The sequence below is a fragment of the Haliotis asinina genome, chromosome 1 (assembly GCF_037392515.1).
Source record: "Haliotis asinina isolate JCU_RB_2024 chromosome 1, JCU_Hal_asi_v2, whole genome shotgun sequence".
NCBI lineage: Eukaryota > Metazoa > Mollusca > Gastropoda > Lepetellida > Haliotidae > Haliotis > Haliotis asinina.
Window position 1 is genome coordinate 87,864,559 of NC_090280.1, and position 26,801 is coordinate 87,891,359.

At 37.7% G+C, this 26,801-nt stretch overlaps 1 protein-coding gene across 6 annotated transcripts in view; it reads left to right on the forward strand.

Annotated features, from left to right (window-relative positions):
- The window catches only part of LOC137299057 (huntingtin-interacting protein 1-like), a 65,520-nt gene that overhangs the window by 10,333 nt on the left and 28,386 nt on the right, over positions 1 to 26,801 (forward strand). For all 6 annotated transcript variants that reach the window (XM_067831567.1, XM_067831559.1, XM_067831543.1 and 3 more), the window contains exons 2-8: positions 10,798 to 10,861; positions 18,807 to 18,949; positions 23,065 to 23,121; positions 25,159 to 25,239; positions 25,770 to 25,846; positions 25,995 to 26,056; positions 26,452 to 26,592. In XM_067831567.1, coding sequence (XP_067687668.1) covers positions 10,798 to 10,861; positions 18,807 to 18,949; positions 23,065 to 23,121; positions 25,159 to 25,239; positions 25,770 to 25,846; positions 25,995 to 26,056; positions 26,452 to 26,592 — 625 coding nt within the window. The remainder of the gene's footprint in view (positions 1 to 10,797; positions 10,862 to 18,806; positions 18,950 to 23,064; positions 23,122 to 25,158; positions 25,240 to 25,769; positions 25,847 to 25,994; positions 26,057 to 26,451; positions 26,593 to 26,801) is intronic.

The following is a 26,801-nucleotide window of genomic DNA, read 5'->3' on the forward strand; positions in this document are numbered from 1 at the left end:
TACCCAGCCAGTAACTCAGCACATATATGAATAAATATCAGGCAGGTGTATCCACCTGGTAGAGCATTCATCAATTATCACTGAATCATAAATCAGACATCATACTCACTGGGACATTTGAGGAGTAAGTTTTTCGGTTATCAGAGTAAAAAGAGTTTACGTCTACAGTCATGGCTGTTTTAACCTTGGATTAGCAAATAAAGAAGTAGTTGTGGTCAGTTCATAGTCAAACCAAGATGATGTCAATTATTTTACAAAGTATTTAATTCACGTGTCAGACTCATTTCTCTGCTCGCATGACATCTTCTCGTTATAAACAAGACATCCAAATGCAGTAGTATAAGAATCTGTATTCATTATATACCCAAAGACTATAACACCATCATCACTATTGCGCCCCTGTATTACTATCCTAAGTTTGCATGGATATATAATAAAATGGTAGAATACGCAATACACAGTAGGTTCAAGCTGAATAGATCTCTTCTGAGTATGGGCAAAAATCCATGGAACCTGTCGACCCTTTAAAACTTCTAAATTTATGTGATACAGTGACTGACTTCAACTGATGGTTCAAAGTCTGACTCTGTGACTAGTATAATTATTGTTGGTCTAGTTGGTTTGATTGTTAACAGTAAAATGTTCGAAATGGAGCAGCAAAATTTAAGTTTGAGTGAGTGGACGACACTATTTTTGTGAGAGACTGATGATGATTTGGACCGAAATAAAAGAACTGTACCTTATGAAGATGGTCACAGCCTGTAATGACAGCTAAATGACTCTTCCCTTTGTTGTATGTGGACATGCTGGGGCAGGGGTACTGTAATTTCTCTGGTAAGAACACAATCATCTGGACACCAGTGAGATACAGTATTGGCATTTGGAATATTAACTCTTCCTGATGTGAAAACTGCTCTTGTTCTCATGAAAATTATATCTTTTTAGAATTGACATAATTTTTTTCAAAATATGAATGAACCTTTTAAATAAGATATTAGATTGTTTGCTGATATGAAACCGTTCCATAGCAAATGACATTTAGAAAAAAGCCTGATGCTTGAATTAATACATGTTCATCAATTTAGTGATTTTCACATTAATTTGATAGCAGATCATCAGACCAATGTGATGCAAGTAAAGGAAATGAGCAAAATGTCTTAGAATGGGTAATTTGAATGGTCTTATGGTCATATTGTTTGCCTGTTCTATATCCAGGGTCCTGATCCAAAAAGCGCTCTTTAGCTTACAACCTGTTTTAACTCCATAGTTGATCACAGGCTTACTAATGTTGTAGTGCATCGAATGTTTTGTGGATCGGGGTCGCTATCACTGATATTGAGAATAGACAGAGAATCAACACATGGGAATGCATATCATGAATTGCCGCACCAGGTGAAAGTTTGTAACAAACTGATTGCCAAAGCTGTCTAGCTGACTATTTGCGGTAGTGCAGCCTGTGCATATGTCCACCTACAGTGTCTCTGTAGGTCCTTCAGTAGGTGGGCACTATTAATAAACTGTGCACATGCACCCTATGGTGGTAGAATGACTCTACTTTGGTGTGATATCTATTGTGTTTGTAGAACACTGGACACGGTAAAGTACTTTGGTTGTCTTCACGATGGCTTCCTATTTGTTGTCCGTAAGTTGACATATGTAGCCAACTGAGGCTATTTGTGCAAGTTCTGTGTTCTGTAGATATTTGTTTGGTCAAGTACTTTCAGCTATTACTTTATTGTTATTACTTTAATACACCTGCTGAAAATGATGCAAAGCGACAATTTCAGACTGGTCCTCAGAAGTGTTTGACAGAGACTCTTCCAAAACTTATTTGAGTACATGTCATTTAAGTACAATCTGCAATATAGGACTGTAGAATGATAATAATCATATTGTGACAAGCAGACGTGTTTTGATCATGATATAAACTCAGACTAGATGGATATGACCAATATTGTCCTTCCATATAACTCTAGTGATGTTAAAATATAATAAAAACCATTAATATAGTTGGGAGAATTTTGTTTTTTTAAACTTTGTGTCATTTTTCATGTATAGATTGTTCTTCAATGACATATTTTTATGTACTAAATGATATGTTCTAAATTTATTGATTTTAATACTGATATGAATAAATTGTTCTCATCACGACATGGCTGAAGTATTGCCAGTGTGATCCTAAATATTAAGTCAGTTACTCATGTATAAACATTGACTTGGCATGTATCAGCAAGAGGTCATTCTCCCCTCATGTCACTTCACATCTCAAGAGAAGTGTTTGAGTTGTATATATCATAAATGAAAACTTGGTCAAACTGAGTACATTCTGTTGCAAAACATCACTGCAGATTTATTGAGTGAAAATTATATGAAATATTACAGTATATTTTGGACCATTTCTGCAGAATGATAAAAATTAAACAAGTGTATATAGTGGTCAAAATCCACAAAGTCAGCATTAGTGTTATTAATATTAGAAAAATGACCAAGCTAGAAATGTTTTGTGTATGAAACAAACTATATGTGAGATGATGAGACAGTATAACCTTGCCTTGGAGTATAACATGAATAACAAATATGGGTAACAGGGCTGAAAAGAACTATATTCTCATTGCATGCATTTGATTTTTCATGGGACTGTATTAGTCCAGTACTGTGTAATTGAACATGGCCGAACAATTGGATATTTGCGTGTGACTCACAGTTACTGTGCAGTGAATGTGGAGAATGTTTGTGTAATTACATGTACCAGACTGACCACGACCCAAATTAGCTGTCGAAACACTTTGATGAAACACATCCAGTCACTGACGAACCCTTGACCATGTTGACCCAGCACATCCTTCAGTGTAATCATGGTGATTGCCTGTCCAGCCAAACATGGTGGTGTCCAACCTGCCGTTATGTCAAACTTACACTTATCTCAACGCGTGTTCCCAGTTTATTTATATTTTTCACAAAGCTCTGAAGCAATCGTAAGTCACTAAGGTGACCTTAATATACTGTTAAGAACGGGAGTTAAGGTTAACCTTAGTAAAGGCCTCTTTAATGTCAGTAGCACAGTTTTGGACTGTATTTAGTCCGTCTCACAGTCCCTGAACCACATTTTGCCTGTGGCCTTGTGATACAATGGTAAATCTGTAAGTGAAGCCTGAATCTCTTCGCTAGCTGGGACTCTTTTTTGTATGAGTTTGTTTGTTACTGTCAAAATTATAAATATTTAGACTCTAAACATTAATCTAGACTGTATCATGATTTGTATTAATGTCTCTGAGAAGTAATGGCAGCTTCTTCATGGCTTTAAACCTTTTTTTCTTAGCATTTTTTTATCATATTTATCTTGAAACGTAACATTTATATTTTTGTGGAAGCAGTTAAGTTACTGCATTTAACTATGATCCCACGGTGTGAGATCATATTTGAATCAAGGGACCCCATAATTTCATTGTAATTCACAATATCATTATAACAGATGTTAGAGTATGTACATGTTTTTTCTCCCCTTCCTCGAGCATCAACAGGACTTACTGGAATAGAGCAAGGATGCTATCTCTGGTTCAGGTGTCCATGATATCCCTGTAGAACTGGAAAACTAGAGAAACTGAAACGTCTGCTTATTTCAGGCTACCAGATGTAGAATATTACAACTCAGACAGAAAGTGTGTGTCAACTTTGAGAAATTCTGTAATATTTACATGTCAGTCAGACAGGAATCTTTTGGTTGCATGATTTAGACAAACAGTTAAAAACGAGGAAACATTGATTGTTCCTTTTATTGTTTAGCATGTCCGCCTAAGCTTGACAGTCTTTTTTTCAAACATGTGCGGCCTTGCAGCCACAATATGATTATTGTGCAGCTGAATACATTATGCCTTTGTCAGATCTACCAATATTAATTTAACACATTGAAGTGCCTCTGTGCTAATAATCAAGGGAACTTTCACAAGTCAAGTAATTGTTGGAGTGGAAAATGTAGTCGAGGTAGGCATCCTAATCATGTTAATGTTATTTGAAGTCCATTGGTTTGTTTGCTCGACCAGTTGCGTTAATCCTCTTTGGAATCCTGTTAGCATGGCTGTTGATGCTCCACTTCCTTGGCTAGTAGAATGAAGAGACAGGGCAGATGGACATGATTCTGTTCCCAGCTTCATTTTGATAAAATAAACTTTTACAAATTGATGTTTAGAGTTTTGATGGTGTTATTTGGTTCAAGGTCACAGGGGAATGAGGATAAAGTGTGGAAAGCTGTTTCACTTTCAGGTTTGTTTTATGGGAGTAGTTTCAGTAGGATTTAGATAAGCTTAGAATTAGTATAAGCTGGTATTCCAAGATCTGAAGACATTTTGCTGCGAGTGACCTCAGACTTAGGACCAAAGATACAGGCTGATATTTTTTAAAAAGTTTTTGACAATTGGGACATACATGAATCCAGACTAGAAGAACCTGTTTAAGGGAGAGAATATATGAACTCATCAAATGAAAGCACCATTTCAGGATACAAGTTCCCTTGCACTCATATTGGCCAGATACTTGATCTCGCTATTGCAAAATGCCGGAAAATTGCTATTTCACTACATATAGGTTGCAGATTGATTGTATATGTTATGGTGCATTATTGTGAGCTATCCATGCACAGGTGTTGTAATTCTATGTTGTATGTCAATGTTGTATAGTGACAAACTGCATTTATGGCACCTGTACAATGTCAGCATTGATGTACAGGCAGCTAGTGGGAGTCAAGACAAGAATGATACATACATCTATGAGGAAAAGTTTGTATTGAACAAAATAAATGTAGAGGACTAGTGGCAAACTTGTTTGAATATTTTTCAGAATTTGAAGCAGGGATGGCAGGTTTCTGGAATTCTACAGATTTAAATGCAAATCAATTGATTCTGGTCCCTGTTGGGGGACTGCGGCCCCCAGACTCACTGTGAGCTGACATTCAGCTGAAATCACTTTCACCTGTTGCCATCCCTGTTGAAGTTAATGTTTCTTGAGTGCAAGAAAAGTATGTGGTCAGTTTTATGCAGTTGAAATTTGTACCTTGAAGGTCACATGCAACATATAACACTGAAACAAATCATCAAAAATGCCAATTCAACCTATATAGTGGAAAAAAAACGCGATGAAAAAAAGCCTGAGTTCAAACGATTCACTAATTTTCCCCCAGCACTGGGGACTTGTGGAAAGCGGAGAGTCATCACACTGTAGGCAGTTTATATCAATTCAATGTTGGACAGTAATAAACAGAATACTGCACTTGCTTCCATGAAATATGCTTTTTACAAGAATCATGAAAGATTTAGCATCAAACTTGCTTTTGCTTGTTTTACAAAATCATTAATGCGTTTAATAAGAATGGTATTGCATGGAAGGTTGTTTAGTATCTTCTATTAAACCAATCAAGTGACAAAGGCTAACATATAAATACCTATTTGACTGAGGCAACATGGACAACCCAGAATGGTAGCTAACATTTCCCTGTAATCTACGTACCTATATTTACTGGCAACTACATCCTGCTGCTCAGAACAGTTGTTTATTTATGGCATGTTATCACCATTCAGTGTCAACATGGGAAGGATGAAACAATATTTTTGTTGTAGCAAACTGGGATGAATATGTAGGAGTGACCAGTGTATGTGTGAGAGCAGGTGTGTGGTCCCCTGATCAACTTCCTCATCAGATGCATGTCTATATTTATTAGAGCAGTATCTATTTTAGATTGGATCAATGTTGTAACTAGCCTCATTTCCTTGTCAGAAATCTGGTTGTACAGCTTAGGACTGTTTGTTGGCTTTGTCTCTGCCAAACCACCTGGCTCTACTGGCATAATATATTTTTGACCAAGGCAATGTTTTGGAAGCCAATCTGACATTTAGGAAGAGAAATTAAGTATGAATAAATCATGTAAACATTTTTAGAGCCATGTTTCAGGTTTTAGAGTAAATGGTCAGAATATTATAATGTCTTTAACATGTGTCAGATATTTGGAATCTTCCTGAATCTTTTAATTGAGATTAATAGTTGACATGTTCACTCATCGTGACTCAAAGACTCTTTTGATTCTCCTTATTGGTACAATGTGTGAAGCCCATGGTGAGGCATCGTCATAATATTGTTGAAATATTTCTAAAAAGTGCATATTTAAGTCGTTCTCGCTGAGTCTTAATTGAGCAACTTTGTGATAAGGCATGGGTGGTAAACATAGTTATGACACTAAAATGGATCAGAATTGTTCCAAATAAAGGCTGGTAAGGCTGATTAATTTGTTCAGCTGATTAACAAGTTAGGCTAATTAGGGTCGAGTTCATACATGGAAATCAGTGACTGGATACATTCCACAGATAAAGAGTCTTTGATGGAAAACAGCTAGGATGATAAACCCAGACAAGGATGGTAATGAATGGAAGGAAACTTGTTTGATAGAAAACCTGATCCTGTTCTATCAGGAACCTGTTCTTTTACAGACTGTTGTGTTATTTTAACACTGCACTTGTTGTACGTGATGGCCTGGCTGAGTCAGCTGGCTACACTGTCTGTGTTGTGTGCTGCGTTTCAGTACTGACTTGGCTGTGCACTTGCATGTTGATCATCGGATCGACCACTGAATTATTTATAAGTTTCTGTAATGATAGTGTGGGTGGGATATTCCCTCTCCGTATGCTAGATTGTATGTTATATGGTGGATAAGTCACTAGAACCTGTCAATAAGCCTAAAAACTGTGGTTTTGCAAGTTGCTGCTTTGATGAACTATGAAATATTGAATATAATTTCGCTTTTCATAGTATAATAACCAAAGGGTTAGTGGATTAGTCAGATAGTTCAAGCATTGGCTTGTCACTGTGAAGGTCCTGGTTTAATTGGGTACAATGTGTGAAGCCCATTTATGGGTCTCCCGCCATGATATTGCTGGAATACTCCTAAAAGCCAGACTTGCTCTCTCACTCTCTCACTCTCTCACTCTCTCACTCAATCACTCAATCACTCACTCATAATGACCATTGAAAGTTGTGTCAGTTTTGCTTACATGGAAAAATACATGGTCAGAAAGCCAATGATTTCTGGAACAGAATCAACTGGTTAGGTAGGGTAGCTTAGTGGTTAAAGCGTTCACTAGTCACACTGAAGACCTGGGGCCTGTTTCACAGAACTCGTTAGCCTAAGATCTCGTAACTTTTCTTGTAGCATTCATACATCCTGCGTTACCATATAAGAGATATGATCACTATGAGAAATGTTACGAGATCTCAGACATAGGAGAGTTTTGTGAAACAGGGCTCTGGTTCGATTCCCACATGGGTACAATGTGTGAAACATATTTCTGGTGTCCCCAACCATGATATTGCTGGAATATTACTAAAAGCAGCGTAAAACCAAACTCACTCACTCACTCACTCACTCACTCACTCACTCACTCACTCACTCACACACACACACACACACACACACACACACACACATACACTCACTCAGAATCAACTGCAACAATAACATGACATCACTGTGATTCACTGATTGTTAATCAGAGTTGATGTTTCATAAGCTGATGGCCAGTGCCCAGGGCTAACCTGAAATATATCATGGAATTAATGTGAGTAGACCTACCTTGATGTGTTGAAAGGGACCACCATGTTATTGAACACTATATTATTGATTAGATGAACCAGGTGTGGGCAAACTGATGTGAGAGTGACCTAGCCTTACTACAGGCTGCACCGAGCCATAACTCCATGGAAATGTAGCTCGTTTGTTTAAATTTTCCAGCTGTTTGATGTGAGGTTGTATATAACTGAATGACATCATCAGCATATATCTGTGAATGCATCAACAATGTCAGTTATCAAAATGGTCAGCTAGTCTGACCACCAGATCCCTTTTAAGGCACCTAATATGACAAGCATTAAATCTTTCCTCATAAGCGAGCCTAGGTTTTTCAGGGACAGCTTGTTCTTATCTGTATGTAGTCATGAAATATTAAATAAATTATTGATTATCAATGAGGAGATTGATGCAAGTTTAGACGGAACAGCTTGATTCCACAAGATATTTATTACTTTTTCTATATTTGATTATTTCGGTATTGCCATGTTCACCATACATAAAATCAGTGTAATATATTCATTATTGACCATAAGGTCAGTTCATATCACGGATCCGTCCACTCACAGAAGTGACAACAATGTATTAGATCTATACTGAGTCTCTGTAGATAAGCATTATTTATTTGCTTAACATCAAATAAGGTGTTTATCTAGCATATGTCACTATCTTTATTATCTCAGTTTGGCTTTTGTGGCGTTTTGGGCAAATATTGCTATAAATGAAACATGACTTTTTACATTGTTCTTAATGTACAATCAAGAAGAGTACATTGACTGCAACACTTGGCAGTACTTTATTTTATTTTGAATGACAAGTTGCTCATGAACTGACGAGTTGTAAAGAAACCGTTAGTATCACTGAAACAGTTGCTTATGACCCAGGACAAGCTTTGCTTCAACCATGTCAGCTGTGCAACTGAGTGTAGCTGTGTATCATGGCCTAAGTGACGAGATGATATATCCCAATACCAGTTTAATAAGGTGAAATGATGTATCAGGAAAGTATTGGCAAAGAACCTGTCAGGTGATTATTATCATGATGCAGTGGTGGTGATATGATACATGTCAACATAACAGAAAGGATAGATAAAATGACTGAGGTTTTATTTGTTATGCATCAGAATTTATGTTACATTCACACACACTTAAAAAGCTGTATAATAAAGTTTCAGCATTTAATGCTAAAGAGAGTGCAGTTGAACACATTCAATGTATAGATATATTTAAAAGTGAAGGTTCCATTTGGAAGTTCTCTTTCTGCATCAGAGTTTTTACAAAAATTCAGTGTAATATATATGAGAATGCAGAGCCACTGAAAAAACTCATTAGTATGCATTCTAAATATATGCTCTTTGTTATCTTTCTTAACAAAGCCAACACATCATCCACAGCTCTTAATAAATGGTATCTTTTGTCAAACGACTTAAACATATTTCATTTGCTTAAAAAGACAAGTATTTTGCTGTTCACAGAGTTTGAAAACTGTTCACATTCTTTCACTAATACACTAACACCTTTGTTCATGTTGCAAAGATTGCAGACACAAACAAATTCATATATGGTTCAATTTGTATTTTTTTTGCATTCAGATGAATTTCAAAGAGACCCCCTTCGTGTTCCTAATGCTGAAGTCCTTACAAAGTGGTATCAGGATATATCATCTCATGTGGAGATACATCAATGTATCAAGGACAATTGCGATATGAATTAATATATTTTTTTGAATACTGAAACAAAATAGTGATAATGATTATCGAAAATTGAAACTAAGATGTCTGATTTTTGATGAATCAAACTGAATTGTTGCAGCACTAGTACTCTTATGAAGTGTGTCCTCATGACATGTCCAGCTCCTGTCATATATTGGGAGGCAGTTGTGAAACAGGGACCAGCTGTCTTCCTTCTCACTCCATGGTAATAAGGGCATGTGTTCAACATGTGGGTCACCTCCAAGCTACTCAATGAAGCAAGTGACACAGTGAGACTGGAATTTCATGAGTAATATCCCACTCCTGTACAATGAAGCGTAGGAATTTCACATCTTAAAACACTCACTGATTCTAACTCTAGCAGCAGCTGTCTGTGTTACAGGCAGCTTGGCTACAACACTGACAGTAACAGGTCTACCCCCAGTTGTACAAGTCTAGATTATGCAGCAAGTCTAGATTTTCACAAATGAAATGAAGAAAATCTCAGTGCTCCTTTTCATCATCTATTGTTTTTTATTATGTTGTTTTCCTGTAAAATATGTTTATCTTGGAGACTAGTTGTTGGTCTACTGAAACAATTCCTGATCCAGTACAGCCAATTAAAGTCTCCAATTGTTGTCAGATCTAGATGACTGCCGATTCTGAAAATCTTCTGGCCGTTGTGTTACTACATTTATGTGCAAAATATTATCCGAAGCACCTGTTTAATTGAATGTCTTCTAGTTATATGGCTTTACTGAGCCTGTGCCCAAATCCACTGATATGATGCCAAGCCTTAGAGGACACAAAAGTTCTAACTGTTCTATGACTGAACCAAGGATTTCATTGGGATATTTGAGTCAGTATCAAACAGCCTATGTTAAATCTAGTTTCACCTGAGGTATGTTCTTGTTAGTCTGGGGTGGTGGGGTAGCTTAGTGGTTCAAGCGTTCGCTCGTCACGCTGAAGACCCGTGTTCGATTCCCCACATGGGCACAATGTGTGAAGCCCACACTGTAGTTAGTCTTGCAAGTGTTGTTAATGTTTAGTCTTGGTCTGTGGCTTGCTGTTGAGAACCAACCGCAAGTATACAGCTGGACTAGGTCCTGTAAGCAGAGAAATAATATATCTTTCTAATGTCAAACTGTATAATTTATTCCAGCTAAAGACGAATGATTGATTTTAAAGGAAAAGTATTTGCATTCTCCCACATAGAAGATCTGCTAGTATTAGAATGGAAGATGGTGAGAGTCTTGTTGATGAAATGTGTGATCATTGTTCCCTCTCTTCCTGCCAACTTGGAGATTTGTTGCTTACACTATCAACCACTGGTTTCAGTAGTCTAGACTTCATCATTTTCAGACAGACAAGATATATGCGGATATTGTTGTGTATTCCTAAAAACAGTGTTCTCTAACACATGATTTATGATTATGTATTATTTTCCAGAAGTCTTAATAATTGTTGAATGCGACATTTAATCAATGATTTTATTTTTCAGGCAGTGGCAATCAACAAGGCTATCAACAGTCAAGAAACACCAGTGAAAGAAAAACATGTCCGAAGTATCCTTTTGAAAATTGTTGTTACTGTCTAAAACAGCATACATGGATTTGGACAGGTATCTAAGTTCAGTCATACATAATTTGATCATACTGCTGATCAGACAGCAAAGTTCGCGCTTCACAGATTTCTGGACCCAAGCATTTTCAAGAATGAAATTGCAAGACCGACCCATGAAGGTCTGGGTTAGAATTCAGCAACCCATGCCTTTTAGCGACAAAAGCAAGGTGGTGTTTAGACTCCCTGATTTAACAGATGTCATTGTGTCCCAATTAGACGAGGCTCATGATGTTGATGACTGGATTGTTTGGTCCAGACAGTTTATTTACTCTCTTAGTATGTTATTTTTGTGTTACATATACTTTTTTCACATCTGGTACAGTAATTGTTATGTTCAATATAGTAAGATAAACTTGAAATAGTGTAATAGTGAAACATACTAAATGCGGAGTTTTCTTGTGAAGTGCTAGGATGGCTATAGTTGATGTCATCAGTGGAAACTGAAAGTGAAATAGCTGGAAAAAACATGAGATCTTCTACCCCGTGTATAATGCGACCCCCTTCCTTCCTTCCTGATCCCCTTATTCTTGGTACGAAAAACTCGCATTATACGATGGTACATGCGGAAGTTTTGTCAGTAGATTTTGCACTGACTGTACTTACACAACAATCTTCTGAAAAATATGTCCAAATGACAAGATTTGACTGATAGTGTCTGCACAGAACACCACATGGTCAATGAAACCATTTTGTGTTAAATATGCAGTCACTGATGTCCATGTTGCCAGATTTATGTCCATTAGGCCTAACAGCCAAGATGGTGGTCAGTGTCTTAGAACTGGACACACATTGTCACGCACAGCACCCCGAGCAATATGAGACCATAGTCGATTAATCTCTTAATTTGTTTTGATAGAATTACTTTGACTGAGCATGACATGTGGAGGATTCACAGGCTCTTGGTGTGATATTCTATGCTTGTTAGGGATAAGGTTCCACATGAGGAAAAGTAGCAGAAATGCCATCAGTGTTGATTGTCATGATGAAATTGATGGGGATTGACCAGTCCACCTAAGACCTTGACTCATGATCAAACTGAAAATGATGAAGGTCAGAGAAAGTTGCTGAGAAGATTTTATGTTTTATGATATTATTTCATAAAGAAAGTAATTAGGGAGTTTTTTGTAATGAGAAAAACCTTTTCAAGATAATTTGTATCTGAAATAAATCAGTTTATGGAAACATGAAACTTTGTGAAGAAAAATAAATTTGATCAATACTTCGAAGGCAAAGTTGAATCATTACCAGCTGAGCTCAAAGCTGTGGGTTGGTTTGAGTTTATTCCTTTAGTCATGATACCAGTAATTTGTGGTGAGTCCCAGAATCAACTTGTCAGTACAGGCTAAATTTGTACTTTGACTGTTGATCCTCGCTGATTTGGTAAACGGTCTCTTTGCCAGAGGAAATAGTTTCAGACAAACTCACAAGCAGAGAGTCCTGATTGTTGCCAAGATTGTCCGACTGATCAGGAAATCTTCTCAGCTGTGTGTGCAGTCTGTCTCAAACATTAAAAAATATCAACTTGTTTATGCTGATTCAGGACCATCTCAGTGGTCAAGTAGATAGATGGTCTACCGGGGGATATAAGGCTGGTGGTTCTCTTCTCCCATGAGCCATACCAACAGATGATGAAGATGGTGCTTGCTGTTTTCCTACCTGTTGCTGGGATACAACAACAGTCGGTAGTCTGAGAGTCTGTATTCTGTGTTAATGCAGCGTATCTATTTGACTAAGAGCTTAGTAAGTCTCTGAACTAAACATATTTTACAGAAAAATAAATGTTGAAATTAAAATAAACAACAATGAAAACATGCTCTTAGACTTCATTTTGAGAAACTGTGGTAACCTAGACTTGCCACACATTCTAGACTTGCATGGTCTACATTGGGCATATTTGTTTCAGGGTCTGTATAATGGACTAGGTATCTATGATATTATCTAATCCCCATAGGCTATCATTGTAAAACTGACATTAGCCTTAAAGAGTACAAGCATGTGCAGACTAGCACAGAGTAGTACAATAGAGAAATATCAGGCCCCCCTAAGTAATTGAAGGAATTACAGCAAATTTGAAGGAATTGCATCTCAAATGTAAACAAACGCAGCCCACTCGCGAAACAATTGCAGCGATACCGGTAATTTAGCGGTAATAACAGAAACACATTGGCCCTATCGGAAGCAATGTCGGTAATACTGGAAACACGCTCGGCCATCTTCGGAGATTTTTCGGTCGCGAGCGGAAACTCACGCAGCAAAACATGGCGTCGTTGGAAGAAGCACCCGTCTCGGTGAGTTTTGTTTGTAGTTCCTACTATTACATTTTTATACTTATCCATCTTTGACCACCCGTGTTGAATGCGTTTAGGTATGAGGTGTTGTCGGGGCAGTAGCTTATGTTTTTACGACTTCGATGTTCAGATGTAAACAATCTCCAGGGGCATGACTTGTGACTCTCTCCTAGAGTGACTATCTTTTCCTAAAAACATAAGCTATTGCCCCGACAACACCTCATACCTAGACGCATTCGACTCGGGTGGTCAAAGATGGATAGGTATAAAAATGTAATAGTAGGAACTACAAACAAAACTCACCGAGACGGGTGCTTCTTCCAACGACGCCATGTTTTGCTGCGTGAGTTTCCGCTCGCGACCGAAAAATCTCCGAAGATGGCCGAGCGTGTTTCCAGTATTACTGACATTGCTTCCGATAGGGCCAATGTGTTTCTGTTATTACCGCTAAATTACCGATATCGCTGCAATTGTTTCGCGAGTGGGCTGCGTTTGTTTACATTTGAGATGCAATTCCTTCAAATTTGCTGTAATTCCTTCAATTACTTAGGGGGGCCTGAATATGGGTCTTTGTTGACCCTATGGTCCTGATACCTGTATTTTCACCCGACCTGAAAGTGATCTGGAAAGCTTACTGACAAAGGTACTGTTTTTATAAAACAACCTGAGCACTAAGACTACCTAAGCCTATGTTAAGGCATGGGAGTGATGGTGACCTTAGCGCAAAGTAAGATCGTTATGTACGACAGCACCGTCACAGGGCTGGTCCTCTATTCACAAAGAATTAAGGTGATCATAAGTCACTCTGGTAACCATAGTGGAATGTTAAAGAAAGGGATAACCATAAACAAGAACTACACCTACAATATCATCACAAGTTATTGATTCTTGATTGAAGGTACCATACAGAATCAATAGGATCAGATGTGCAATATCAGAATCAGTGGATGAGGGGGAAGCTGAAGATCTACATACAACTGAATATCTTAGATGTTATGACAAACAATTATTCCTTCGTGCAGTGAAAGCTGAAAATAGATCTTTAAAATTCTGGGATTTCAATGAAGTTAGAGTACTCTTCCAAGTAATTACAACAGCATCCAAAATTATTGATGAAGGATGGTGTATAAAGAATACTATGTGTGAAGTTTATATATACAAAGGGAATAATCACCATTGGGGGATTTTATGTCTTTGAATTTGAGTCAGTATTTCCAGTATCACTTTTTCGGAAACAGGACTGCTTTAAGAGTTGAATCACAAATGAGTACTAAGTAGTTTGTTTGATTGTATATTCTAACGCAAACTATTCATGTTGGTGTCCCAAAGTTTAGAACTTAGAGTAAGTTTTCATGTTGGTGCTACACAAGCCATAAGTCAATGTTACTGATCATTTAGTGGGCAACACTTTCAAATGGAAAATTAGAATCTATGACGTAGGTAAGTCCTTGCTTTTGAATGTGTCAAATATGAAGTTTCCCTTTTGAAAGGCATGTTTCCTAAATGCTTCAGAGGAGGCGTACCACCTTTTTATCCCCCCAGCATGTAATGCGGGAGGGATATAGTCAATGCCTCGCCTGTCCGCCCGTTCACCCATCCATCCATCCATCCGTCTGTAACCATTTTGTTTCCGGAGCGTAACTCAAAAACTGTTCAATATTTTTAGACCAAAATTGATAGACACAGTAATCTGAACCTATGGTTGTGCGTTTTCGTATTTACAGATTTTTGGCATTTTTAAATTTTTTTGTTTTTCCATGGAACATTTTGGTGTTCGTTTCCAAAGCAGAACTCAAAAAACGTTCAATATTTTCCTGCTGAACTTGGTAGATATATCAGTCAGAACCTAAAGTGGTGCCTTTTATTTGTTTTTCACAGGTTTTTGTGATTTATTATTTTCTCAGTTTGCATGGAAATGTTGCAGACTTTGTCTCAAAATGGAGGCATGGGCTTTGTTTCTGTAGCAGAACTCAAAAACCGTTCAATATTTTCCTGCATAACTTGGTAGATATATCAATCAGAAGCTTAAGTGGTGAGGCAGACCCCAAAGTGGCGCCTTTTGCTGTTTACAGATATATGGCATTTATATTTTTCATAAATTCCATGGAAACAATTCAAACTAAGTCTAAAAAAACATTAAGTAACTGTCAGATGATTTGTCCTTTCAAATATGTGGGGGCCGGGGGATACGTCATCTTCTGATGACTCTTGTTCCTGTTTATTAATTTTGCAAACTTGAGGGTTGACACATCTATTTAAGAAATTAGAATATGTATTAAAATCAGACTTGTTTAACCACAACAAGCGTCCAAAAAATTATGATGATCATGAACACTCACAATTTTGTGTTTTGAAGGCACTTGACCTTTGCTGCAGAAATATCTGACTTGTGAGCATGCTCTTATCTGTGGTGCAGAATTCAGTGCAGTACAGATGCCCTTATTCTTATTAGTATTGTTTCCTTAAGTCTTTAACTTTTGACGCTGGAGTTGTAACAAGGGATGGTCATCATGCCTGAAGTGTCCTTAACACAAAATGTACCTGTGAAGGTTCAGAGTAGAATAGGCCTTCAGCAACCCATGCTTGCCTAAAGTCGACTATGCTTTTCAAAAGAGGCGACTAACGGGATCAGGTGGTCACGCAACTAACAGGACTTGGTTGACACACCTCATTGGTTCCCAGTTGCGCAGATCGCTTCTCATGCTTTTAATTACTGGATTGTCTAGTCCAGATTCGATAATTTTCTGACCAATGCCTGATATAGGTGGAATTGCTGAGTGTGACGTAAAACTAAACTCACTCCTTAACTTTAACACTATGATAAGTCTTAGCGATATATTAATCGATGTTGTTACAAGTTATTGATGTGTTTAGCACTAAGTTGTTTTGTGGAACTGTTCTTGTCTCTTTAACTTCCATGGGTTAGTTTTGATCTTTTTTGAATGATTTATTAAAGGGGTGAATCTTTATATGTTTGATAAAATCCCTCCTGACTGTTTATTTGTGTTACTTCGACATCCCCAGGACACGTCTAACGCAAAAGAAACAGTGACGTCATAGTTTCCTCGGGGCCTTTTACCACAGTTCCAGTCTTGTCTATTCTAAGACTATTCATTACAACACTGACAGACATCATGGGAGTCCCCGTAATTAACTTATCAACTTGTCTATGTAGAATGGTCTTTTGAGAGTCCTGTTTCCTGTCATATCTGATGTCATTACAACCTTTATGTGGGGCTGTCAGAACATCAACATCGGCTCATGAGAATTGTATCAATAGGTCACTAGATTGATGGTAAATTTGTGGTAGAGTATGTGAGAGCATGTATATATGCCTCCTACAAACATCGAAGGTAGGGAAAAAAGCGTTTTATTTCCGAGGAGACCTTTAAAATATGGTATGTTTTCCTTGATGCATTTTCCTTGATGCATGCATATGATTCTGTTTCCGATCATGTTGCTGTGTAATGAACCTTTAAATATTATATAGTAGGGGTACTGAATAAAAATCCAGGGCTTAGGTTATGGATTTTCTGACCGGCAGTGGAGGCCTGTGGTAAAAATGCATGAAATATGTCAAAAACAGAAATATTGGTAGGTCCAGAATCAAGACATTTTCTGAAATGAAATATGCAGTCAAATCTGGTTAATACGACCTTTTGTCTGACAATCAGTTTTATCCGACGCTTTTCTTGGTAACAAATTGAATAAGCATAACTTAGTCTCATTTATTATTCTGACATCCTCGGTAATCCAACAATTTGTTGTGCAGCAGACAGTATCGGATTTAAGAGACTTGACTGTATACATACCTGAATTTGAAAGAGTGTGAATGTAGTTGATACATTGTTGTGAAGATGATGGATTTTGAAAGAAATTGCATGTGAATTGGAAAATAGTTGGGTCATGTTGGATCACTGTTATCCCAGTATGTCTGAAGTCTTGAATATTGATGTTACTGACTGGCTGTCCCTCCCCCATTTGTCCATGCACCTCCAGTGTGGTCACGTTATGTGATTAGTCACTGCTTGTCAGTACCTCATTGTCGAGTAAAGCTGATTTTGAATGGAAATGGGAAAATAATGATTTTGGTGAGAAACCTGAGATGTTGGTGAATCTGGTGATTTGATGACAGGAGGCCCAATTTGGGTTGAATGGCCAGAGAGTGGGGAAAATCTGTTGATTTGATAGCAAGAGGCCCAGTTGGAGTTTAATGGCCAGAGTGTGTTGGGAAAATGTGTTGATTTGATGACAGGAGGCCCACTTGGAGTGTAATGGCCAGAGAGTATGGAGAAAATCTGTTGATTTGATGGCAGAAGGCCCAGTTGAGGTTGAATGGTCCAATAGTGTGGAGAAAATCTGTTGATTTGATGGCAGGAGGCCCAATTGGGGTTGTGTGACCAGAGAGTGGTGAATGGTCAACATTGGAGGAGATTATTGTAGTCAGCATTCATCTCAAAGGACATCATCACATAAGGGTCTGTACCATAATGTCATGGAAGAATAATACTTGTACACTCATATGCACTTTAAGGGTCCATATTGTCAGAACCTACAGGATCCCCCATGGCTTGAGTGTCTCATAATACACAAATCATATTTTTTCATTCTGTTCTGAATGGCACAACTGATTGTAACTCCTTTTGAGAAAAAGGAAATTTGTTTCTGTCAGAATTATTTATTTTCAGAGTCTGAATTTAACTTCTGTCAGTGTCTTAACAAGTCAGGCTAACTCATGCTCCTTGAACTCTAAATGGTCTTGCACATGAACAGAGCATTGTAGTGCCAAGACGATTGTAACTCACATACTTAAACATAGACATTCTCACTAGGTTTCCATGTTATCATATCCCAGTGGAAGAGATGCCAACCTCTACGATTTTATCGTAGTCATTACGAATTTTAACTTCAAACTACACCAAAAAGATTCCACTAGGAATCCTACGAAATTTGAATAAAATGCATTAAAATTCAGATATATAGACAAAAACATATATTTTCAACGATGAAATACATTTTACGACTTCACGTACCTTCCATTCATCATATTTAATGACATATTTGAACTGGAATGATTGCAAGTAACAAATGTAATTTTAGCAAAGCTGATTTGAATACCTTTGTGATTTGACACATTTAATAACTTAACCAAGTGACCGTAATATCATTCATTTTTTTCTCAGAATCCATCATGATTTTGTTTATTTAGTTGACTACGAATTTTATGGTCAAAACTACTAATTCTGAACATTGAAACTACTGTTTGCAACACTTTAGGGTTGGCATCTCTGCAATCGTGTTACTGCTTGGCTCGGATTGATGGTCATGATGTGAGTTACTGGATTGTCCGTTCCCTGTTTGATTATTTTACAGACAGCCGGTAACTGGATTATAACTGGGGGCAGACTGCAAACATACAAACAAATAAACCCATAACATCTACTGACATGCAAAGACAGGAAATGGATTGCATGTGGAAATTATGACAATTTTGTACATGTATGAGAATTATTTGTCATCAAAAGTTTATATGCAAAAGTAAAAAAATGACAGTGTCTACTTTTTTTCCTCTGTGAATAATGGCCTTAACTGCTTCAAGACACTATCCTTGGTACCTTTCAAGACAATGGCGGAGGGATGTTCTGGACCGTTGCTACCAAACTCCCTGTTCAGGGAAACCCCATAGTGTGCTGGAAGTTTCTTCACGTTCTCCACAAGATACTTCGAGATGGGCACCCAAATGTGAGTACATAATGATGAAAAATCCAAGTGTCAGCAACTAGCTTGTTTATCTATGAGATGTAAAATGGATTACAATGAGACCCTGGATGCCTGCAAATTGTCTGGATAACTGAATATCTGGATATCTGGATTTTTCATTTTCATATACATCAAGGAATATCCAAAATGTTCCTAATGATCAACCTTTATCGCACAGACATTAAAAGCCAGTTACTACAACATAACAATCATAGTGATACCTTTACAGTTGTTCAACACACTGCACTTTTCAACACACAATGGTTCACTCAGTGTCAGGGAGGCCTACTAATCACCATCTGTATCATGCTGACCAGTCATTAATGCGGATTAGCAGACCTTGTCTCATGTCAAGACACATCAGACCCTCGTATTTCACTTCACATGGTCAGCATGAAGATCAAAGCTTCAGGTGCGCATCAGGTGCAATAGAAGATGTTCTTATCCTTAAAGAATCATACTTCGAAAATGCCCATCAAACAGATCATCTTTCTGTACACACAACAAGCCCTCAGCGTATCAGTATATGTACCAGCCAGTGGAAGCAGTCGTTACACTTGAGTGCACACATACCCATTATGACTAAGTTCGGTCTCCTGAGGGCCTCGTTTCAAGGGAAGCAAGCCCAAATATTGCACCTTTGAATCGCGATTGTACGCCTATAATTTTGTTTGTTTTTTTACAAGCAGTGTATATTATCTGTCAGGAATAAGTGATTACTGTGTTTTAATTATGTTTGATTTTTTGGTTACATATGACCTTTAACTAGAATATTAGGAACATAAACCTACTGGAGTCTTTAAGATAAAAATTCAGTCCTGACTTGGAATGAGCTGGTAGTGTTTTACAAATGTAATCAACAAAACGAACCTTGTGAAAAATATTGTTAAAGCGAAGAAGTGACTTAGAATTGCTACTGTTTGATTAAATGAAAACGTGATTAACTGCATGGTTGTTCTGTCATTGTTTACAGGATGCAAATTCCTGCGTCCAAAACATATAAAAATTGACAATGGACGCAGTGAAATAGATTAGCGCGTCCACAGGGATGCAGAAAAGTCCAAATAATTTCTTTAAGATGTTGATCAAGACACAATACGTTGTCGCTGAGTCACTGATTCTGCTTCTAGCCTGCTTTTGATATCAGTTCCAGTTTAATTAATGTGATGATACACAACAGAGTACAATTCCAAGGGACCCTCAAAAGGACAAAGGGTAAATCCCTGGGGTGGGTGGTTGGGGGAAATGAAATTGTCTGGAATGCAAGGCAGTTTCTGTGTATCAGGAGAGGAGTCAGGGTATCAGGGGTCTCACTGCGTATCCAAGCAAAGCAGAAGAATAAATTTTAGTCATTTTGTTAACACCCCTTGTACATTCATGGCATTGTGGTTAAATACTTGTGCTTTACAATTTGGACAGTCAAGGGGCTGACAGATACAGATAACATTCACACTGTCACAGTGTATGTTCCAGATGATGGAGTGTCATAGTGCCCTGATAATATAGACAGTGGCTCATGCTCATGAGGCACTAAGTTGAGTGACAATTACAATCCACCTGAATATTGTTGACAGCATCATGAAACAACCTTTACATGTTCTGGGTTTGTTTGGATGTATTAAAACAATGTTAATCTGATCCAGATCACAACCCCATGAGTAAATATCATGTGACACAGGTGATACAGGATTATGGAAGTAAACAAAATGCAGGTGTTACGCCTTAGTGCTGGTGGGATATATTGGCTATAATGACCCAGATCAGGAGGTCATTGGCTGGTTGGTTTGCTGGCAGTCAGGAGGCCAGATATTATTCCCCTCTGGGATATGAATGGTTCTCCACTGGAGTAACAGTGAATGATGCAGTTTTTGATGTCTCAATTTAACATGCTGCAAAATTGATATTACAATCTGATGCTTCATTCACTGACACAGCTCTAAAGGTTTACATAAAATCAATAAATGGCAAGAGCACGGTGGCATAGATGAATTAATATAACGTGTTGTTGTCATGCTGATTTTATTAATAAAGTCCTGCAATTTTTAAAAATTTTCTAAATAGGAGGAATGAAAAATTCTGATCACAGTTTTGAAAGAATTTTCATGGTACTTATAACCAATAAATCGGTGTAGAAAAGGAGTGCTTCTCAGGAGAAAACTTTCAGGACGTACACGTAACATCATAATGACAGCATTGCATCATGAATCTTTACATATCCTGAATCTTTACAACTTCCCTTGGCTGTGTGAGGATCAGCTTGCTCTTTGTTTACATCCTCGTCAAATTTTGATAGGTCAATTTGCTGTATATTTCACCAAAGTAGTAAATACTGTTATTAAACTGGAAAACAAGGTGCTGTAAAGTATAGAAATTGCCCAAACTCTGCCTTCTTCTCTCAACAACCAATGTTGATGAATAGTTCATTTAAAAGTAAAGGTCAGTTGGAGACAACACAGAACTTGGCTCCATATTTCTGTTGGTGGAGGGGACTACCAGGAAATAGTTTGGCAGGAATAAATGTGATGTACCATGCACTTCCTAACTTTGTCAGCTTGACCCTGTCATTTCCCACTCATGCAGTTACTGGACAGAGCTATGGAGGTGGCCATTACTTAAAGGGATATGGTCAATTTCTCGTCAAGTGATGCATTATTTTCTTAGGCTTACTTGGAGGATAAGATAACCAGACACTGGATTCCAGTATACACAAATAAGTTCCAAAAGCACACCTGAACACATTTGTGTGTACCATGTAGCATACCTGAACACATTTTTGTGTGCCCTGTAACATACCTAAACATGTGTATGTGTGCCCTGTAACATACCTAAACACGTGTATGTGTGCCCTGTAACATACCTAAACATGTGTATGTGTGCCCTGTAACATACCTGAACACGTGTATGTGTGCCCTGTAACATACCTGAACACGTGTATGTGTGCCCTGTAAAATACCTGAACATGTGTATGTGTGCCCTGTAACATACCTGAACACATTTATGTATGCTCTCTAACATACCTGAACACATTTATGAGAGCACTGTAACATACCTGAACACATTTATGTGTGCTCTGTAGCAACATGTTTATGTGTGCCCTGTAACATACCTGAACACATTTATGTATGCTCTCTAACATACCTGAACACATTTATGCATGCCCTTTCCCCCAAAACCCCTTAAAATGACCAAGATTTTCTCTCCTTTCATAGTATTTTCACAACTGCTGTGTGGTGCAGCCGTGGTTTGAATCTTTCTATAAAATAGTGTTAACTTGCTAAGCATCCTGTTGGATGGAGAAAACACATTTTCATATGACGAGAAACTTCGTTTAAATGATTGCAGAAGTGGGCAAGCTATTGTTCTCTTAGTCTAGGTCAAGTGTTGGGTTAAATATCATTCACATGGCAAATTACAATTGCATTCACCGAGGAATTGTTCATGTACTGTCATATGTTAGTCATTTGGTGGTTCTCATGTGTCTGTGATAACTGTCACATTTACATATATTACTACACATCAGTACAAGGTGTCTTCATGAAATGACGAATCAGTACATGGAGGTTGATGACACTGATACATATTCAGACCTGTCGCTTATCTCAATACCAGATTAATTTATTTCTTGTTTTACGGATATATGTCCTTAGAAAACCTAAACTCGGGAGGGATTGTTTTTTAAGAAGCCATAGTTCTGTGAAACAAGAAATAAAATTGGTCTGGCCTAGCATAACATTTTGTGTATATAATACATGCTGTTGTTGCTGCTGCTGCTGCTGCTGATGCATCGTCATCGTCATCGTCATATCAAAAAGGAGTAGAGAGTAGTGCGAATGTATTTGTCTAAGTTAAAACTGTGATGATTATCCAAACATACAATAAACTACACCATGTTGCTGATTTACAGCAATTGCGTCCTAAAATACACTGTTGGGGGACTCCTGGGTGTTCTTCGATAAACCAGTATTATGAAAGTCTTGAGAATTACTGTGGCATTTGCTCAACTTTACTTGATACAACTCCATGCTGGACACCCCCTTTAGTGTAAGAAAATGGTTGCAGGATGCTGACTGTTTAGTGTTTCCTTGTTACATTTGCAGGTCATTATTGATTCCATGAAGTACCGGAGTCACCTGACAGATCTGGGAAAACTATGGGTAAGTAGTTCTTCGGACTGTGTCAGTGCTGGTCAGGTTGATTGTGTGGCCACACTGGCTGTCTAGTTTGGACACTGCGTGGTGACCTCATAATCATGATCACTCAAGCTCTGAAGACCTCAAATACTTCGGGATATAGCTGTAATAACGCATTGTTTTAAACTTTGGTGTGTCAAACATACATTTGTCTTAACATAACAGCTCAGTTCAAGAGAGTGTATTCCTGCAAGAGTCATCAGTTTTGCATTTGTGTTGAATAGCTTTGAGATCAATGTTTGACAGTACTTGTATTCATTCATGAAACGATCAGAAGAAGTTTACCATATTTCCTCTAATAAGGGCAAAGGTGCTTATTTTTTCAACGGACTTCCAGACCCGGCCAGGGTCATTTGAGGCAAGCATCTTTTGCGCTTACAGGGCTGCATACCCCAGCGCTTATTAGAGGCTCAGTGCTCATTAGAGGAAACACAGTAATCTATCTATGGTAATTGGTCACAGGGTCTACTGTGTGATAAGAATCAGTGAAAGCATGCATTTGTAATAGTGCTTGTTTCTCAGTGCTTGTTGTTGTGTTCTTTAGTTTGTGTGCCTTTTAGTTGTTTTTGTGTATTTTTGTCTTCACAGGTTCAGCATCATACATTTTATTTATCATGGAAAGCTTTGTAAAGTTACAATCTTTGATGTCTGACTGTCATTGATAATTTGTCTAGTGGGTATTTTCCTTACACTGGTGCTCTATAATTCATTAATACACCTGTGTCCCTCAAGATGAATCACTCTATTTATCTGAGCACAGTGTTTCCAGCCTAGAGAAGCTTCTGTGATAATATTTCCCACAGGACTAGTCATAGTATGTTGAGGCCAATTACATTGTCAGCTTCATACCAGATAAAAAAATATTTTCCAGAAGATTTGTTACGGTATAGGAAGAACCTCTGTTGATCCTTGTGCTGTGAGACCCATCATTGGACCTGCTTACTGCCTTGTAAAAGAATTGAAAGTTTCTCCTTACAATGAAAATGGAAATAGCTGTGAGGGAAGATTTTTTTGTTGGCTAGGGAATAATAGTTCAAGGTCATTTATTTGTCATTTTGATCACTCCATCTGTGCTATAAATTGAACAAATGCAATTTCTGTAAACAGTGGATGTGTTTATTGGATTGAATTGGTTGTGTTATTATCGATTATAGTGTTCTGGATGTAAGATGTTAGGTAAAAAAGATAAGTAAGAAGTAAGTCATTAAATTTGTGGAGAAATGTTTATTGAGAAAAATGTAGTTCTAGTGATATACCGACGTGCACATTTTTCTGCCTTTTTTCTGTATTTATGTAGTTTTAAGGAAGAAAAAATCTAAAGAATTCAGAGAGAACTCTAGCAAAGTTACACATATGAAAGAGTTGCTTTGTTAATAAACTTTTTCAGGGTTCCCCTTGATTTGGAAAACCTGCATGTGTGACATAGTGTAAAATGAAAATAGGCATAAAAACAAACATTGAGTCACTTCAATTAAATCACTAATCAAAACCACACAGTTGAATGCTATGGGTAATAAATTTCACTTAATTAATTCCTCATTTCATACGATAATCCTTTAGAATTCAGCCTTTGAGGCACATAAGAAGTCAGTTGGAAACGAAACAAAACAATTTTGGAGAGTCAACCTGACCTCCAAATATTAATGTCTTGAGGGAACCCTGCCAGTTAGACCAAATGTGAGGTCATTGTTTTGAAGCAATGCAATTCTAAGTGTATTGAATTGATACAGTGTGAATGTACAGCTTCAACAATCCATCAACATTTCTGCAATTCCTGTGATATAAGTGTATTTATGGGCTGAGAAGCATGAAAAATGTAGAGTATTCATTCATTGCCCCTGTGAGAATATCACATATTGTGAAAGTAAATTAAATGACCAAGAGTGCTACAAGATATTTTCAATATCCAGAAGGATGAGAAGAAAGTCCAAGGTACTGGGTACTATCTTTTTCCACTCACTGAGCCTTTGATTGCATGTGCTATGCATGTTTTTCTTCCAGGGTCATCTGAAAGAGGGGTATGGCAAACTAATAGCATCCTACTGCAAGCTGCTGAAACAGAAGCTAGCCTTTCACAGGAAGGTAAGGAACAGCTGATCCAAGGTACGCTCAGGCTGCCTCAGTAGGCTGTCATTTGTCATTGATATTGTTTGTATTTGCACTGAATGGTGTGTTTGTTTCATGTCATACACAGGAGTATCCTGATGTATGGTGGCTGTAAGTAATTGAGTCTGGGCCAGACAATCCAGTGACAGACGTCATGAGCACTGTAAGCAATTGTCATCAAGCCTATCAGTCTCATTTCACAAAGCGATCATACGTTAAGTTAAATTATAATTGTCATAGTGTTACATTACTTTTGTTAAACATCAGCCTTTTTATGTGTGATTCCTTTTACGATGTGATTGGTGAATACCAGGTCTAACTCTTCAGACATAGAAGTATAGTGCCATTAGAGGCTGCATTGTTTTGAGCAAAACACTCTCACTCACTCACTCACACTCACACATTCTCTGACTCATCCACTCCCTCCCTTACTCACTCACTCACTCACCCTTTAGCATGTTCTGTTCATGTTAGAGATGAGCTGTTTTTGACTGGTTTTCTTTCAGTTCCCAAGGATTCCAGGAAATATGATGATGACAGATGAAACGTTCAACAAAATTTGTGGATCTGATGTTAACAGCTAGTAAGTAGATAATATTCAATCTTTATGTATTGTTTGCTGAAGCATAGTTGCGGCAATTCGAACTGTATATACCATAATAATTTCCCAGACACATCAACCTTTTTGTCTTTTTGTCCTCATTGACTATAGAGTGTTCTTCTTGTTTCAGCTTTGAGTTCTCCATCGACATGCTGGACTACCTGGACGAGATACTCAGCTTCCAGCAAGCAGGTAACAATTGAACGATCCTACAAATACCAGTAGTTCCATTTACAATTTAGAAAGTGGTCAAATGTAACAAGTGATGTTTTTGATGAGATTTTCTCTAAAAAGCCGACTTAGTTTGCTGACAATATGTTGACTGGCTCAAAGAGGTTGGGTTTTGAATCCTAGATCAGACTAACCCCCCAACAAGAACTAGAATCTGTAAATTACTAAGAAAGTGTAATCCCAAATATAACACATAGTACAGGTGCTAGCAAATATTGACTTAGTTAAGCAGTCATCACATTTCAGATTTTTCATCTTGTAATAATCAAGGCATCTATAACACTTTAGACCTAAGTCAGTGCTTGCACTGAAGGCTACATGTCTTTAAGTTTCTGTGTTGTTTGATTTCTCTCTAGTGTTTGGTTCACTGGATATGTCCCGTGCCAACTCTATGACAATGTCAGGACAGTGCCGCCTCGCTCCACTCATCCTGTGTATCCTAGATTCCTGCCAGCTGTATGACTACCTGGTCAAGTCTCTTTTCCGACTTCATTCTAGTGAGTGACATCCATGAATATTGATATCTTACATATGTTTAAAGGACACCAAAGCATTTTTTCTTACTTCTTAACGCAGATATTTATCAAAGACTTCTGAGATATATGGCTTCCAAGATTCTTACTTGAGCATGTTTGAGGAAAGAGATTGCTAAAGATCAGGGCTTCCTTTCACAAAGCACAAAGGTGATTGCATGTCACTGAGGTAA